This window comes from Bos taurus, chromosome 26, assembly GCF_002263795.3.
Source record: "Bos taurus isolate L1 Dominette 01449 registration number 42190680 breed Hereford chromosome 26, ARS-UCD2.0, whole genome shotgun sequence".
Taxonomy (NCBI): domain Eukaryota; kingdom Metazoa; phylum Chordata; class Mammalia; order Artiodactyla; family Bovidae; genus Bos; species Bos taurus.
This window is the reverse complement of record NC_037353.1, coordinates 13812965-13830932: the sequence shown is the minus strand read 5'-3', so window position 1 is coordinate 13830932 and position 17968 is coordinate 13812965. Positions and strand designations below refer to the sequence as shown.

At 35.7% G+C, this 17968-nt stretch overlaps 1 protein-coding gene across 1 annotated transcript in view; it reads right to left on the bottom strand.

The window, feature by feature from the left end:
- Window positions 1-1076: 1076 nt before the first annotated feature.
- MARCHF5 (membrane associated ring-CH-type finger 5) overlaps window positions 1077-17968 on the bottom strand; it is a 51114-nt gene continuing 34222 nt past the window's right edge. Inside the window, exons 3-6 of the mRNA NM_001034715.2 lie at window positions 6983-7113; window positions 3122-3305; window positions 2833-2999; window positions 1077-1846 (exon numbers count right to left, since the gene is read on the bottom strand). Coding sequence (NP_001029887.1) covers window positions 1730-1846; window positions 2833-2999; window positions 3122-3305; window positions 6983-7113 — 599 coding nt within the window. The 3' untranslated portion in view covers window positions 1077-1729. The remainder of the gene's footprint in view (window positions 1847-2832; window positions 3000-3121; window positions 3306-6982; window positions 7114-17968) is intronic.

Below are 17968 nucleotides of genomic sequence, written 5' to 3'. Positions count from 1 at the left end.
AATCTGCTATTTTTTACATTTAATCACAGATTTTTATATTTCCCCTTCAGAACTGTAGCAGGGTTCTTAATAAGGCTGTCATTCAAATATCCCCTTCCTAAGTAAATACAACTTTGAATGTTCAATAGTCATTCACATAAATTTCATGTTATTACTCAAAATTAAGACATTCATACTATAGAAAGGTACCAGTCTTAAATTACTAAATTAGCATACATCATTGCAATCTAACAAAGCTCAATCTATATTTGCTACAATCCTAAAGAAAAGTGGCCACTTAATCGGTAAGGGGGAACATTCATATTGTCATGCATTAGATACTGTGAATTAGAAAATAAATAGGGTTTTTGGAACTATCTTTAAAAAATTTAATATTAATTCCTGAAAATAACTCCAAGACCATTCAGATTGCTGAACATTAAAAGGGCTACTACCGAACAGCTTAAATAACTGCTTTTGAAAAATGAATATAAAACTAGTTATACAGTGATTATTAAGGTGCTAGCCTCCTCAATATGACAAGCAATTTAAATTTAAAAACATTAGTATTTTTTTTTCCTCATAATAATCTCACAAAAACAATGACCTTAATATTTGCTCAAGACTTCTTGTTTTCATAATTATTCCTCACTGGTATAAAAACAAAGAGCTCAAGGCCTCACCTTGGTTTACTCACTGCTGGTTTTCTGTCTGTTGAAATTAGACTGTAAACTACATAAAAGCAGGAACCAAGTCTGTTGTGTTCACCACTGTATCCCACATAGCACTTTGCATAATGCCTGGGCAAGCAGGAGGTGACCAACAAATACCTGAATAACTGAATCGATGAGAGAGGAGAGTAAAATAACTATTGATTTTCTGCAAATCGTTCTCTGTGCTCAAACTACTATAAACTGTCAGTTCTATTTTCTAGAAATATGAATTAAAAAACTTTCTCCAGTGATGGAAGGACCTGATGTCTGTGTCGCTGTGTCAGTTTGTCTGTCTCTCTCTCTCACACACACATACACACGCACGCACACAGTAATTAAGACTGCATGAGTCAAAATTACATCATGAACTATGAGATGTCAACATTATATAAATAAAATTTAATAGTGAAAAAGTGATCTGGAAGCCCTGTGAATTTTTACCCTACACATTTTGGAGGACATCACATGGGTTAAGAAAAACACAACAAAATTGCATTTGTTCAGATAATCATTTGAATGTTTACATACATTTTTGGTTTGTTAATTATTTATAACTAATTTACATTTCCTCATATTAACATATACTTCTGCTTAGCTTGTAATCAAATTATGCCAGTGAGAAAAATCCTCACAGTACCTTCATTGAGTTGCTAATTCTAAGAAAACACTGAACATGAACATGTACAAAAGAGGCATTTGAATAAAACAGCATGTGTATTTTTAAATATTTGCACAGTTTGATCTTTACATTTCTGTCTTGAGGAAAATATGAACAAAACTCAGGTTCACCATGCTAAGATAATGGTTCAGATGACCGCCATGAAAGAAGTACATACAAAACAAGGAAAACAAATCATATCCTTAGGTTCCGTGATTACTGAGAGGGTTTCCCCTGCCCTAAGTGCTTTATTATATTTCTTAAAAATATGAGAGCAGCAGCTTATTACAAGTCTCCATTACTGTGCATCAATGATGGAATCAGAACACAACAGACTCCTAAGAATGGGAGGACTGCAGAACAACAAGAAGTCGCAGTTTTATGCTTCTTCTTGCTCTGGGTAATTTAGGATTTTGCGGTGTGCCTGACGTAAATATTGCTGCTGTTTGAAGTAAACCTTGAATGCTCCTTTAATGGCAACAAAAGCAATTCCACCCTAAAATAAAAAGAAAAATTAGCTTTTTATAATGCAATTTATGTAAAATAAAAATCATTTTACTTATATCACAAACGACATTGTCATTGTTGCTAATTCAGATAGCTGCAAATGAAACAGTACTCTTTTTCTTTTTTTTAATCAGACAGTGAGCTAGGGAGACAGACACTGCAGGTAATATGTCAGTGAAAAAAGTGAGTGTCAGTTGCTCAGATATGTTCGACTCTTTGCGACCCCGTGGACCTCTGTCCATGGAATTCTCCAGACAAGAATACTGGAGTGGGTTGCCATTTTCTTCTCCAGGGGATCTTCCTGACCCAGGGATCAAACCCAGGTCTCTTGCACTGTGGAGATTCTAAAGGCAGATTCTTTACCATCTGAACCACCGGGAAGCCCAACAGGTCAGATATGCCTCTATCATCTCTGAGTAATCTTCCTTCTACTTAGTTCTAATGCTCAGGCATTATATGCAGGCTACCTCCAGAGAGAAGTGGGAATAATAATAATGACATCAAACAACATAAAGGCTTATTTATTACTCTGTGCTAACATTTCAAATGTATGATCTCATTTAACCCTCATAATAATTCTGAGGTAGCTACCACGACTATTTCCATTTTACAAGCACAGAGAAGTCAAGCAATTTTATTTAGGTTTCTCAGCAAGGCAATGTCTCTGATAGGAGTTGAACTGGGCAGTCTGACCCTAGAGCAGAAGCTCTTCACCAGTATCTTTTGGGAGTGATGATTTGTGCCTAACTGAGGAGAGAAATCACCCACAGCATAGTTCCAGAAGACCAGAGCTAATATAGTGGATCCTCTTTTTGTTGCTGTTGGATGACATTGGGGATCAAATAGAGGCTTAAGGCACAGAGCAAAATAGTATAAATATTTATATAGTCCCATTCTTTTTTTTTTTTTAAACAAATATATAGTGCATTTTCTTTGTATAGTCACTTGAAAAAAGTAGTATTAAAACCATCTTACCAAGATTGTCCTTTGTAAATTAGAGTTAACACTACTGAACATTAGTTTACCAACTATTGTCGCAATAGTAGGAAAAACAAGGGCTCCACACAAAATTCGGGTGGCAGAGACATGATCTGCTAAAGGATTAGCCTCAGCTGGAATTCGAGGAACAGGACAACCAATCCCTAGAGAAAAAGATGGAGGGTATTAGTGCTAATAAATCAGAAGCTAAAATATCTTTGCATGGTAGGATTCGTCCACAAGATTAATTTGGTATGTTCAGTACCACCATAATTTAGGGCCTTACCTGGGAATATACTGTTCAAAATTTGTAGTTTATTTGAGTATTTGCGCCAGAGTCTAAGCACATAGTCCTCCCAGCGAATCATCTTGCCTAGTATCAGCATGACAGGAATAGTAGGAAGTCCAATTAAAAGGAATAAAGGATCAGCTCTCTCCATAACATCCAGACCTTCTTTATGGCCTACAACCTGAGAAATAGACAGCGTTTGCTCCAATCATTGCCTTGTCTAATGAAGGGTTACATTCTTGAGTGCAATTCATTTTAGAGAAAACTACTAAATTTAGAAACAAAAAGTTAAAAAAAATAAACCAAAGCTGTTTCATATTAAATTGGAATAAAAGATTTAAAACCCACATTGATTACATTTCAATGGAGGGAAGGGGATTTCTGCTTCTTGCTTATGTTCCTCTTGTTTAATTTGGTTAGCTCGGGTTATAATTTTAGGTTCTCATGTATCTTCCCAAGAGCGTCTGTTTTCCTGCTCTTCCTACCAGGAGGTAAGCACAGCCAGCCAAGGGGTGGGACTAGTCTTCAGGAGATGGCCTGAAACCTCATTTCTCTTTGGCTTTCTCCCTGCTCATTGGGATTGAGTGTAATTTCTCTGGCTGGCTAAATGCCGGCTCTACATACCAAACTCAAAAATGCAATTCCAAGGTCTAGATTTGAGGGGATGCAATAGGAGGTCCAGTTTTGGCTATAGGTTCCAGTCACTTTTTCTAATCCAGGAACCCAAGGGTGCCTTTGTATCAGGTTGTAAAGCTAAAACAATCCTTTTCCTCTCATCTGGGTCTTGGGGTAATTTCTCAGTTGTTTTAAGATCTGAGAAGGCAAGAAGGACATGATTAATTCTCATCTGTGAATCTCCACACTTGCCGTCCTGGTAGAATTCTTTTTACTTGCTCCAGTCTTGACTTTACATGTCTCTCAACATGGCCATTCTGTTGGTGAGTGTTACTTTTAACTAGAATACGTCCCTGGATTCTCTTTCACGGGTCTCAAATGACCTTCCTTTAGCCAAAAGTCCCAACTGCTCACAAATTAAATATATTTCTCTGAGGGATTATTCTTGGCAGTTATGACAGGGGAGACTATTTCAGAATTTCAGGGTTTGAGGCCGTTCGGATGTCATAGGTTGGTATGAGGACAGTATTATGAAGGATTCTATATAGTTTTTCTGTATACACTTGAGGATTAAACTGTGAAGAAAGAACTGTTGATACAGACAATCTATATCTTTATCTGTTTATATCTCTGAGAAGGATAAGGGAAAAGGAAGGAAACGCAAGGAGAGGAGGGAAGAAAGAAGGTAGGGAAGACTAAAAGCCCTACAGACAACATTTACTTGGGAAAACAAACTCATGAAAAAAAGTAAATGGGATCTTTTTTTTTTAAATGAGATGTCCTTTATGTCAGCTATTATAGCAGATTTGTTTTTAAGGTGGACTTCAAGATGTGAAATAAGGAAGCTGACAATGATTAGGGCAAACTGAAATTCTCAGCAACAGATCTGATTCAGGCAGAAATAGTTTATGAAACCACGTGGAGCGGACCAAAATGGGCATTATTAAAGCGTCAGCCCAGACTTTTGTACATGACTGATTTATTTAACCAAGATGTAACACTGAAGAGTAGGGACCAGCCTCTTCCACATGGTCAAAACCCATGGTGTCACTATCTAATAATCTTCTGTGTCTCCAGGTAGAGCTGCCCTAAAGTGAATTAGTCTGGTTCACAATATTTCATAAACACATATCCCACACATTGAGGGCAAAGTGGATTAGCCCAGACTGTCCTTACCTATAATGCTTGCTCCATGACACCATTTTTTATATCATTTTATTATTTTCAACATTATGATCATTTTATAACTAAATGTGATTTAAATACTTCTGGAGTGTTAGCAAATAAATTCAGAAAACTAAAAAATTCCTTTGTTGGGTTAGGTTTTTTTTTTTAGAATTTAGGTTTTAAAAATATAAAGCAGAGTGTGTATTCAGGTATGGACTATATATAGTAAAGGAAAATTTATTACTCATGGGTATCAGTAAAAATCTTCTAAAGGTGTCTAAGGATGAGGAAATAAAAAAGGAAATAGGGCAAATAGTGAGAAAAGTCCATTTTCCCATGTGTGCTCAAGAGGCATGCTTTGTGCATTAAGTTGAGGCTGACCATTACATGCATACTCACATGCATTCATTCAACTGAATACTGATTATGTGCCAGACACAGAACTCGGTGCTGGGAAATAAAAAGTGAACTAAAGAGACATCTTTTGGAGGTGACAGACAATCAACTCAAACAAGTGTACAAACAAATGTTAAGGAACTAGGATAGTATAACATCTGCAGTGTCATACTACCTGCTATCACAGGTCAGAGTCAAGGGTAATAAATGAAAGCTGAATTAAGCAATGGGGCTGATTTAACTTTGGTCAAAACGAAACCAGCAAACCTTGTGTAGAATCATGTACATTCTGGTTTTATGCCCTAAGATGGAAAAAGAGATTATTTTCAAGACTTAAATTTTGAGGTTAGATTCAGGAATGATAGAATGCCTTTGCTAAGAATTTCTTATCCACATATAAAATCAAGGCCTATGGAATTGTAGGTTTAGAGAAACTGTAGGCTAGTATCCATAGTCAGCTAGGCCTACAGTTAATCAAAGCTTAAAAGCTAAGAGTTTTAATTACGGCTTGATCCTTTAAAGCACCTCCTATAGAACCCTACTTTTAAACAGTAGGATGGAACAGTGATGAACTAAAAGGTCTTCTTAGCATTAAAGATAATTAAATGTAACATAATTAAGAACAGTCAATCCTGTGGGGGTTCTACACTAGAGGCAGATTGGTTGGATTGACAGAATGAAGTTAAAGAAAACAAGAGGCTCCGCTAGCCATCCAGGTATGATGGGGGTGGGGTGGGAGGCATTAAAGACAGTGGAAAGGAAGCCACAGATGTTAAGACATATCAAAATAGAAACTGCTTGGACTTGGTCAGCAAGTCCAAACAGAAAGAGTTAAAAATAAAGGTAATCCTAAGAATGCAGGCTATTTATTGAGTAGATGGAAAAATAACTGTAGGGATCAAAGACATAGGATATTATAACAGGGAATAAATTTAGGCTTCAAACTGAGGAAAAGACAAGTTTGATTTCAATAATACTGAGTGGGAAGTCATAAGAAGTCATTTAAGGAGAAAGGCCATGCTGCTGTTACAGGACTGATTTTATGAAAATATTAAGATGAAAGACATAAATCTGAACACAAAACTCATGGGTCAGATAGGTAGAAATCTTTATGGAAAAGGTATAGAGAGAGAAGAGTCAAGGGTTTGGGACTAAATAAATCTTGATATTTAAGTCTCTAATTTCTATCAACAATGATTGTAGCATTATTTTGTAATAGCAAAAAACCAGAAGTAACTAAATGACTGATTAACAAGAGACTGGTTGTTGAACTGTTGAAATTCTATACAAACAATGCTATTCAGATTTCTCCATACTTTGTGAAAAGATCTGTAAAATTCACTGTTTTTGGAAAAAGAGGGATTCAGCTCTAATGTTTTCTTTTGCGAGGCAAAGAATAGTGTGTGTGGGAGAACATATTTTTTTCTTACATATGCACAAATAAAGTCTGGAAGAAGGTTTGGGTTAGGCAGTGGCTACCTGGGGAGAGGGGAACCTGGGTAAGTGAAGGACAGGAGTAAGAAAACTTTCCCCTAGAGAGCTTTTTATATATTTTCTTATTTTTAAGCCATGAGAATATTATTACTTGGTCAAAATAATAATTTTTAAAACTCCTAACAAAAATCTATTTAATAGATCTTCACATCAAAAGTAACATCATCTGACAGAATAAAAGTGAACCTGCATCACTGTCACCGCTCCGTAAGTCACAGCTGTCCAATAGATGGAGCCAACCATTATTCCTGCTGCAGCAAATGGACAGGCTTTTGAGATCAGTCTATCTGCAAGATCCAAGACGTAAACAACTGGACCTATAATATAAAGAAAACAAAGTTTCAACAAAAGACAGATTTTTAAAAAAGACCTGTTCAGTATCCACAGATACAAAATATTTTTATGAAGTTGAATGCACTGATGCTTTAGAAATAACTTTTATTATAAGTTATAAATGTTATAAATATAATGGGAACCTAGATTTAACAGATTTAGAATTTCTCAGTCATTTGCATGAATAGCTAAGTTTCACTTCCTAAACCCTAGCAAAGAGCCTTTTAAAATTTTTATCTTTAATAGTAAACCTGCTGCTGCTGCGTCGCTTCAGTCGTGTCCGACTCTGTGCGACCCCATAGACGGCAGCCCACCAGGCTCCCCCGTCCCTGGGATTCTCCAGGCAAGAACACTGGAGTGGGTTGCCATTTCCTTCTCCAATGCATGAAAGGGAAAAGTGAAAGTGAAGTCGCTCAGTCGTGTCCGACTCTTAGTGACCCCATGGACTGCAGCCTACCGGGCTCCTCCAATCCATGGGATTTTCCAGGCAAGAGTACTGGAGTGGGGTGCCATTGCCTTCTCCGAATAGGAAACCTAGTAAACCTAAAATTAAAGCCTCAAACACAGCTGTTTTTTATAAAGGAAAATAGTTCTCGTTTCTCTTAATGACACTGAAGACTACAGAATGACATAGCATTTCTACCTGTTCTCCATAAACAGTTCCTGGCCACAGTTAGATTCTATAGCACTTGGTAAGAGTGTCACTTTTTTGACTTCACGTACTATTTCCTTGATAGTGTGTGAAGGTAACCAAGGCTATTTTCCTGTAGTTACACAACTCTATTTTACTTTGATATACAATTTAGTTGAGCGTTATTCTCTAACAAACAACTTGTAATGATCATGCCACTTTTTGTGGCATTCTAACAGCTGGATGTGCCAATTATACTTCTATTATGTGTTTACTAAGTGAACTTTGGTTACTACCTCCTCTGGCAGTTGTCTGGAATAACTACACTTGGAGGAAGTATAATAACTGCCATTAAGCCTGATATAATTTAGCTCCAGAATCTCCTAGAATAGCAGAAAAGCCTCAGAACTGATTTAGAGCAAGGCCTAAAGAACTGAATATCTAAGTTTAACTAAGGTATCATAGAAATATTGACTTAGTAATCATATTTGTTGAATGCTCTCTATGTACAATGTACTTAAGACCTTTTCTCAGATATGTTTAAGAGCTGTATCTACCCCTGAGGGCTTGCAATCTATAAGAGGACGCTGTATACAAAGCCAATATATTTTTCAGTGTACGAAGAAATCCACATAGCAATATGATGATAAAATCACTACAAGAACAAGTATCCATCTACGGAGCTCTAATTTATAGTTCTTGATTTTTGGAGCCAGTAATATCACTCATCACTGTATACAGAGGGACCATATTGTGAAGAAGAAAGGACACTAGGAGTGATGTCAAAGGGACCTATGATTTAAATTCAGCATATAAACTTACTATTGTCAAAGTCTAACTTACATAACATCTAAAATCATGACAAGTTATCTTTGGGGACCAAAGAGAAAAAAAAGTAAGCCTAGTGCAGTGCATACTGACTCTACATTCTACATGACAGCAGGCACAGTGTGACACATTACACGTATCATTAATCTCATAATGTAGGGTTTAACCCTTAAAACACACAAATTTGCTGGGTTAAGTTTGTAATTCCCTCAGAAGGCGCAATAAAAAAAAAATTTTAGTGAGTCTTCAAAGATCCCTGAAATGCTAGTACCAAAAGTTAAAGCCAATGGGTATACATGAAACCTCAAAACTTCAGCTTTCATATTCTCTGATAATTCTTTAATCAGAAAATTGAAACCACAAGGGAACAACTACAGACTCTTTACAGCACATTTCCACCTACCAACATCACAACTACCCTATCTGAAGTCAGTCCCTTCACTCTAGATCCCATCCCCTCACCAACTCAAAGACATGGCTCCAGCAATTCACTCCTTCCCTCCAACAGCATTTCTCCCCTACCCTTTATTGGATTATTGTCATCAAACATGTCATTATTTCTTTTGCTTAAAAAAACAAACCACCTCTTTTCTCGATCCTTTCTCCCACTGCTCCATTTATTTGCTCTGTTTACAGCAAAGTTACTCAAAAGACTTTCCAGTTTCCATTTTTTCTCCTTCAATCCTCTCTTGAACTCACTCCATCAAAATTGCTCCTCAAGGTCACTGACAAGTTACACACAGCTAAATCCAGTGGTCTAATCTCAGCCTTCCTCTTATTTGGCCTACCACCACCATCTGACAGATGTTCCCCTTTTCCCAATACATGGTTCTTCATATCATCTCCAGGACTTCACCGTCTCTTTGTTTTCTTTCTATTTCACCAGTCACTAATTTTTCAGTCTCCTTTCCTGGTTCCTCTTTTTCTTGGCCTCAGTGAGGCCCATCCTGTGAACTTCTACTTCATCATACTCCGTATTTGATTACACAGCTCTACTTTTCTTTTTCCCAAAGCATCTATCACTTAACATACTCTAATTTCCTTATTAATTGTTTCCACCTACTAGAATAGGGGCTGAGAAACTATGACCCATGGGCTGAATCCACCTTGCTGTTTTTGTAAATAATGTTTTATTGCAACATGGTGACATGCAAAGCCTACAATACAGTTAGTTGACTCTTGAACAACACGAGTTTGAACTGCATGGATCCACTAAGATTTTTTTCAACAGCAAATACTACAGTTCTATATAACCCTCTATTGGTTGACTCTGGATTCGGAGGGATATGGAGGAGCTGTGGATAGATGACTGTAAGTTTATATGTGGACTTTTGACCACACAGAGGGTTGGCAACCCTTCCCCGTACACTGTTTAAGGGTCAGATGTATTTACTGTTTTTTGTTTTTTTTTAACAGAAAAAGTGTTCTGGCTCCTGAACTAGAATACAAGATCCAAAGTGAAGGCAACCTTTTTATTTTGCTTATTGATGAATCCCAAATTCCTATGATTCTCAAAAATTTGCTTAACTTTCTACTGAGGTACTTATTTTAAACTATGATATGAAAATCTCTAGGTCTTCCTTTTCATTATTTTGTATGAAGCCCAAGTGATGAGACTTATTTTCTACACAGTCACAATCAGAATGTATTAGAAGAGAAGGTATTTTATCTGCTTCCAACTGACCTTCTCCCACGCCCTATCTTTTCAAAAAGGGTGCTTGGAAAGATCTACTGATAGAGCAAAGTAATAGGTCATTTAGATGAAAACACAGTTCCTAAAAAGTAATCCATCACTACCAATTTTATCTGTTATGGACATGGACAGTATAGAGATGTCTGAATTCTTTCCTTTAAATATCTCAGAAGGTTTCAACACAATAAGCTCGGTTTTCAATTTTCTTCTGAATCATTAGATATGAATTCTTTCTGTACAAACTAAACAAACAAATCCTCATACTTCCTTCTGGAAATTTTTTACTCATCCCTTGTGTCATATGCAACAGATACGCTGAATTAAATGAAGACACTAGCTGCATTTTATAATTCCTATTTCCAGTTTTTCTGACAAAATTCTGTCTAGGCTTTTGTCTTAAGTTTTTTTTTTGCCTAAATCTCTCAAGTCTCTTTCAGGCAGACTAGTCCAGGATTAGTTTAGTATTTTAAAGGAGAATAAACGCCTAGTGATAAACATTACCACAGAAATCTAAACTGCCAGGCATTTATTTCTGACAGCTAAAGATTATCTAGGAATATCTTATTTGATGAATAAGAATAATCACCAAAATCCTCCGGATGCAGTCCCTCAATACTACTTTTCCTATTAGGAAGCTTATCATGTGTTACTGTGCCATGACTTCAGGTCATAAAAGGAAAACTGTAACAGTCAATAGATGTTCTCATTGTTAAGATTACAGTGCAAACAGTTGCAGGAAATGAGGAAAGCCAGGACTCTTGTCCTTGAAAACCTCAATTCTAATGGAGAGGAAGAAGTATGACTAAATGTAAATCACAAGTTAAATATGTAAGGGCATAAAAAAGTTTTAGTATTTTAAGAAGGCATTAATGAATTTTTAATACCTCAGTTGGCTTCATCACTTATGTTTCCAACAGTACTGTATTTACCCAAGGAATGGCAATTGGAGAAGCTATATATAAATACAAGTTTTGAAAATTCAACAATTTAATTGTTGAATAAAAGGTCGCTAGGGAAACATGGAATTAAAAGAAAATCTATTGTGAATTCTTTTGTACAATAAAGCTGTAAAGCTTTTGTAAAGAAAATAACTATACCTAATGTTTTGGGTAAGTTCAGATTTTCACATTTCAGATTTGAGTGACATCCAACAGTGAGCTCAGAACTATTGGGGAAACTCTTAAGTCCATGTCTACTGAAAAGAAATAATCAGTTTTATCTGGCAGACACTGCAAAAGTAGATCTTTGTAATTGTTGTGTTGTGATTTAAATTCAAATCTATGTATGCATGGTTATTAAATTTATGAATTAATGACTGAAGGACAGGTAATAGTGTTCAAAATCTCCCAGCACTGTTTACAGTCATACCCAGAATTCCCAGGCCCTTTCTTGGGGAAGAAAGGTATCCTCAAAAACATCTCTGACCAATTCTTGAAAAATGATTTCTAAAAGCTGCCAGAGTGCTAAAATTCCTAACACAAAACATAATTTAATGCTTCACAAGGTAACCTTTTATAAGCTCCTGAGAAGGGAACAGCTTCCATGAACTCCAAGGTTTCTATTAAGTAGCCAAATTTATAAGAGAGATTGCAGAGAATTAGCTTTGATCCAGATCCAACTCAAATGCCAATGCTAAGCCAAATTATCAACCCCACTCTCAGGTTCAGAAGTATCCAGAATTGCAGATTTTGGAGGCCACCAGGAGTCTTAACAATATAGTTCTAAACTTCTTTCCTTGCACACTATTTCCGGAATTACTGCCCCTGCTTTGATTAAATCTGTGTGAAAATCCAACTTCCCAATGAAAACTAAGCTCACCTGATAGAAGTGGACTGACTGCTCTACCCCGCCCTGGTCATGTTTCATGAAGCTGCCTTTACACACTACCCCACAAGTGCACTTACCCCTTTGCTTGTGCATAGTGTTAGTACTTTATGTTCTTGTTCAATGTTTGTTCAGTTGTCTCAGTATCCTTTATGTCTGTCCATGTCAGCATCATCTTAGACTGAAAACTCCCAGGGGGCAGGGGCCATGTCTGTTTAACTCGTTTTGTACAGTGCCTAGGATAGAACCATGTACAGGTAGGTGCTTAAAAAATGCTCTTTAATGATGACTGGTAGCACTCTCAGGGACTCCCTAAGCTCCAGCTATCTTCAGCACATGGTACTTGGCAGTACATCAGGGCACTTTGGCCTGTTCTACAGGGCATTAGAATGCAATGGCACAGGAGGCTAGCTGCAGCACTCTGTGGCAAGTATTTGACTCTATCCATTGTTAAGAAACAACTTAATATCACAACCACCAATTCAACTAAGAGTTAAAATACGTGGGAATTTTGATGGAATAGTAAAGAGCTATAACTCTTTCTCTAGTGTTCATCTGTTTCCAACACTAACAGACCAGAGGCTAGGTCTAAGAGCCTCAGACAAGCTTATGTAAGTTTCATCTTTAATTGCTCTGCTTGTAGGGTGAGCTGTTACTATTTTTTTAATGTAAAAACAAACATCCTGCAAACTCAGGCTGTAAGTTACTTTGCCTAATAATAAGAAGTTAGTCATTAGATTGTAAACAGAAGGGTTATGTTTTGGACAATTATTTATTGAACCAAACTAATAATAATTGACCCCAAATCCCTCAAAATAAGCAACACTGAATAAAAGATTCAGAGTCAAAGGAGATGAGTACCATGTCTCAGTGTGTGTGTGTGTATAGGTGTGTGTGAATATATATAGTGTATGACCAAGAAAAGTAACTAAAGACCATCAAAGTAGTTCAAAGTACGTAGTTTGTGCCAAGGGAAAGCTTCAATTTTTCCTCATTAGAATAGAATAGCCCATAGAATATATGAGGGCTATAAAGTCAACTACTAAGTACTTATTAAGCACCTATTGTACACATAGAATTTTACTATGCATTAAAACGTAAACAAAATTTAATACACTAGCCTCTGCCTCCAAGGAGCTACAATCTAGTTAGGGACAAACAATAAATACACATTAAACAACTAGAAAACTTAATAGAAAACTGAAAAATTTAAGACAGTATCATACAAACTATACAGATACATGTCAACAAAATTTTAAGATTATAGAGAGGGTAAGGATACAAAGAGTTTTGTACGTATGTATGTATTTAGTAATCAACAGAAGTGAATCTTGACCTTGAAGTCTTTGATATGAAAAGTCTATGCTAAAAGACCTTCTAACTAGAGATAAAAGATTGTATTCAAAGGGTTTATATATTTTTTAAAAAGCTAGTATGCTATCAAGAGTTAACTGATAGAAAGTTGGCCAGATCTTTGAAAACATGACACAACAGGTAGGAAGCCTCTGGTGAGAGACATGCTAAAATGAATACAATCTTTTAGGAAAACTAAGAATATTTAAAGTCAGAATAAGCCAGAATAGAATCCACAAGATTTTGTATCCAAAGTAAGTATAAAAAAAGAGAGAAAGCATCAGTCTTTATCTCTATATTAAAGCAGCTTAACATAAAAGAGAGATGAGTTAAAAATGATAAATATTAAACCTAATTAGAGAAAAAATGTTTGGTCTGCTTTCAGGAGAAACCATGCCTGAAGGATTATTCTTTGAATTTCAAACTTAAAAGTTGAAAAAGTTAAGTCATGATAAAAGAAAGACCACTACCAATTATCATTAATACATAAAAACAGATGGTAATATTAATTATGCACACACTGCATATGTGCCAAGGAACTATTACATATTCTTTTTTCTTCTTTAAACATACATATATTTTAAAAATTATCCATGATGGGAATATAGTTTTATTAATAAGAAAAACTACTTTCTAGAGAATAACAAAAGGTTATCATAAAATTCAGGTAATCATACCCCAAGGAAGGTCAACCTGACATTACTGTTTCATTTTCTTTTCCCCTTTATATGAGAAACTCACAGTAGGCTCCTTAGGAGGCAAAATAACAAGTTGGGTGTGGATTCAGTAGGGTCTACTGTGTGAAGTATGACAAAATGCTATCTCTGGACCTTAATTTCTACATATGTAATGATAATGAAAATAATATCTACTTCAGAGTTTTTCTGAAAAATTAATGCATATAAAACTCAATACAGGACATAATGTTACACTGTAATAATGTCAGGTATTAGTTCTTTCAAAAATGGCATACTAAGTATAACAGAACTCTGGAATAGAGGTATAATCCAAGACAGATGTTTGAGGAAAAATTTATGGAATAAGGCTCTGGTATAAAAATAGACTGTTTCAGGAAAATCTTAGGTAAGAAATAAAGGACAGATCTTTTTTGCCTAAAGGTCTAGGACAAGGAGGAAGAGGGAAATTAATTCATGGAGCCAAGAAATCTGGGAATGGAGAAAGAGAAGACACTAGACTATAATTAGTAATTATGTCAAAAAAATGTTAAGATTCTGTAATTGTGTTTTGGACCTATACTTAGCTACCTGTATTTATACAGAGGGTACATCCAAAAAGGTTTATCCTGTTGGAAGATACTTATTAAAACAAATTTATATTTAAATCTTAGGGAACAAGACTAGAAGTGGTCCAGCAATAAATACAAGAAATCCTTACTTTGAAGGTATACTAGTCATCTGCTTCATAAGAGGGTGTATGAATGAGGGCCAAAGAAGATGTAATGAGACAGCTAACTAAAAAACTTTAAAACTAGAAGGTACTCAAAGACTGAATCATTATGGAGTAGGATTTTGGTTTTTAAATTCTGTCATTTTGATCATCCATACGAGTTTAGATATAAAGCAAAGTAAAAATAAACACTTCTCTAATAGCCAAGTGTAAATATTACCAGAAACTCTTAATTATATTTATATGAAGAAAGTACTTGAATTCTTAAGTCTAAACTGGTTTTCAAGTAATGCAATAAGACAACAATATATTTTATGAGAGCAGTCAGGTGTAAATGGCTTGGATTTATTAATAGAGGGCTGTGTGGTTAGAGGAAACAGTACAGACTATTCTTAGAGAGTAACTGATAGCTTAGAAAAACATTAAAAATGTAAAATTCTCATTAAATTGAAGCCATGAAAAACTTCTTTAAATTTGGGGAAAATATATTTAATGTATATTTAGTACCCTGTTTCAAACAGCATTCTTTTTTGCTTTCCAATGGTTTAGCCACCTCATTCATAAAGAAATGTTAAGTTAAAACTGTGAAATAAAACTTTTCTTATCTAATAGATTATACTGACAAACTAAAACATTAGCCAATCTATTGGCAGAGCTCTAGGTGAACAGGTAGACTCACCCATTGCTGGTCCATGTAAAATGGTACCGTTCCTATTGAGGGGAATTGGGTAATATCCAGCAAAGTCTATGTGCGCTTCACACTCTGACTTAGCAATCCTTTCTCAGTTCATCTTTAATAAGTATTCTCAGCTAACAAACACACAAAAAACGAGAAATACAATATCATTCTTCTGTACCATCTAATGAAATAATAGATCTAGAGGCAGTGAATGAAAAAATTATCAGTCAATGCTAAAACCAGTAGGTGGAAGCTGACAGGGAACACTACTGGATGGATCAGGTGATAACACCTGTGTCCACTGATCAGTCTTATCAAAAAAAAAAAAAGACAACTACACATTTTTTCCAGCTTTACTGAGATATTACTGACACATAACATATACAAGTTGAAGGTTTAGAATGCAACAGTTTGATAATATATGTTGAGAAATGATTACCACAATAAGGTTAGTTAAAACCTCAATCCTCTTGCATAATTAACATTTTTGTGGTGGTAACACTTATGATCTACTCTCTTAACCTTCATTTATATAATAAATGTCATATATAATAAATATATGACATATATAATAAATATATAACATATATAATAAATTATGTCACCATACCATACATTGATCCTTAGAACTGATTCAGCTTTTATTTTATTTTTTTTTCTGGGCTAAGTTCTTGGGTAAAATAGTCCAGATGACATTTTAATTTTAGCAACTAAATATGTTAAAAATAAATCAGGTGAGTTATGTATTCATTTAGGTTTCTCTACTGCCTCTTAGTTTTTAAATACTCATCTTAGAAAAATAAACCATTGGTTAGTTCTATTGGCATTTACTTTTGTTAGGTCACTAGCATATTCCGAGAAAGTATTCTCCTTAAAAATTTCAACCACAAATTAAAGATATTAGCTACTCCAGTGCTTGCTCTAAGCCCTATGTCCAGGTCTCTTCTCAGTTCTAAGCACATGGCTGAAGTTCAATAGATGTTTATAGCTGGTCTAATATTTGTATCTGAGGGACTTCCCTGGCAGTCCAGCAGGGGTTTGATCCCTGGTCAGGGAACTAAGATCCCACATACAGCACAGCACAGCACAAAATAAGTATAATAATAATAATATTTAGATCTGAAAGGCTGACCGTGTGAAAAAGAGGTCATTAATAGGTTAAGAACTTATATATGCCATCTTATCAGTTGTTTCCTGGTTGTTCTGTAGTTGCTATGTTCCTTTCTTCTGCTCTTGCTGCCTTCCTTTGTAAATGAATGGTTTTCTGTATTGGTATGCTTTGATTGTCTTCTTCTTATCTTTTGTGAATCCAGTTTAGGTTTCTACTACATGGTTACCATGAGGCTTACATAAAATATAAATGTTACAGTCTATCTTATGCTGGTAACAGCTTAACTTTGATTGCATACAAAACTCTATCCTTTACTCCCCTTTTATGTTTTTGATGTTACAGTTTATCTTTTTAAATATTGTGTATTTACTTAGGAATTGTCTTTTACACTTTATACCAGGGACGGGGGAGCCTGGTGGGCTGCCGTCTATGGGGTCGCACAGAGTCAGACACGACTGAAGCAACTTAGCATAGCATAGCATAGAGTTAAGTATTTAACACTCTACCATGTTACAATATTAGAGTATTCTGAATTTGACTACATATTTACTTTAGCAATCTGTTGAAAATATATGGTCATATGTTTTCATGTTACTAATTATCATCCTTTCAGCATGAAGACTTCTCTTCAGCATTTCTTGTAAGGAAGGGCTGCTGCTGCTGCTGCTAAATCGCTTCAGTCATGTCCGACTCTGTGTGACCCCAGAGACGGCAGCCCACCAGGCTCCCCCGTCCCTGGGATTCTCCAGACAAGAACACTGGAGTGGGTTGCCATGATTCAGCTTTTAAATGGAAATTTGTACCCCTTGACCATATCTCCCATTATTTCCCAACCACCAGTCCCAACAATTCTATCTGAATTTGGGTATTTTAGAGTCCACATCTGAGTGAGAACATATAGTATTTTCTTTCTCTGACTTATTTTGCTTAACACAATGACCTTAAGATCCAGCCATGTTGTTGCAAAAGCAGCATTTCCTTTTTTTTCTTAAATGGCTGCATATTCTACTGCATACACACACACACGTTTTCTTCACCATCTGTTGATGGACTTTTAGGCTGCTTCCATATCTTGGCTATTGTGAAGAATGCTGCAGTGAATGTGGGGGTGTAGGTTATCTCTTCCACACAGTGATTTAATTCCTTCAGATACATACTCAGAAGTGGGATTGCTGGATCACATGATAGTTAAAAGAATATATATTTTTTAGTAATCTCCATAGTTTTCCATAGTGGCTGTACCAATTTATATTCCCGCAAACAGTGCACACACTGTCCTTTTCTCCACAACCTTGTTAACATTTGTTGTCTTT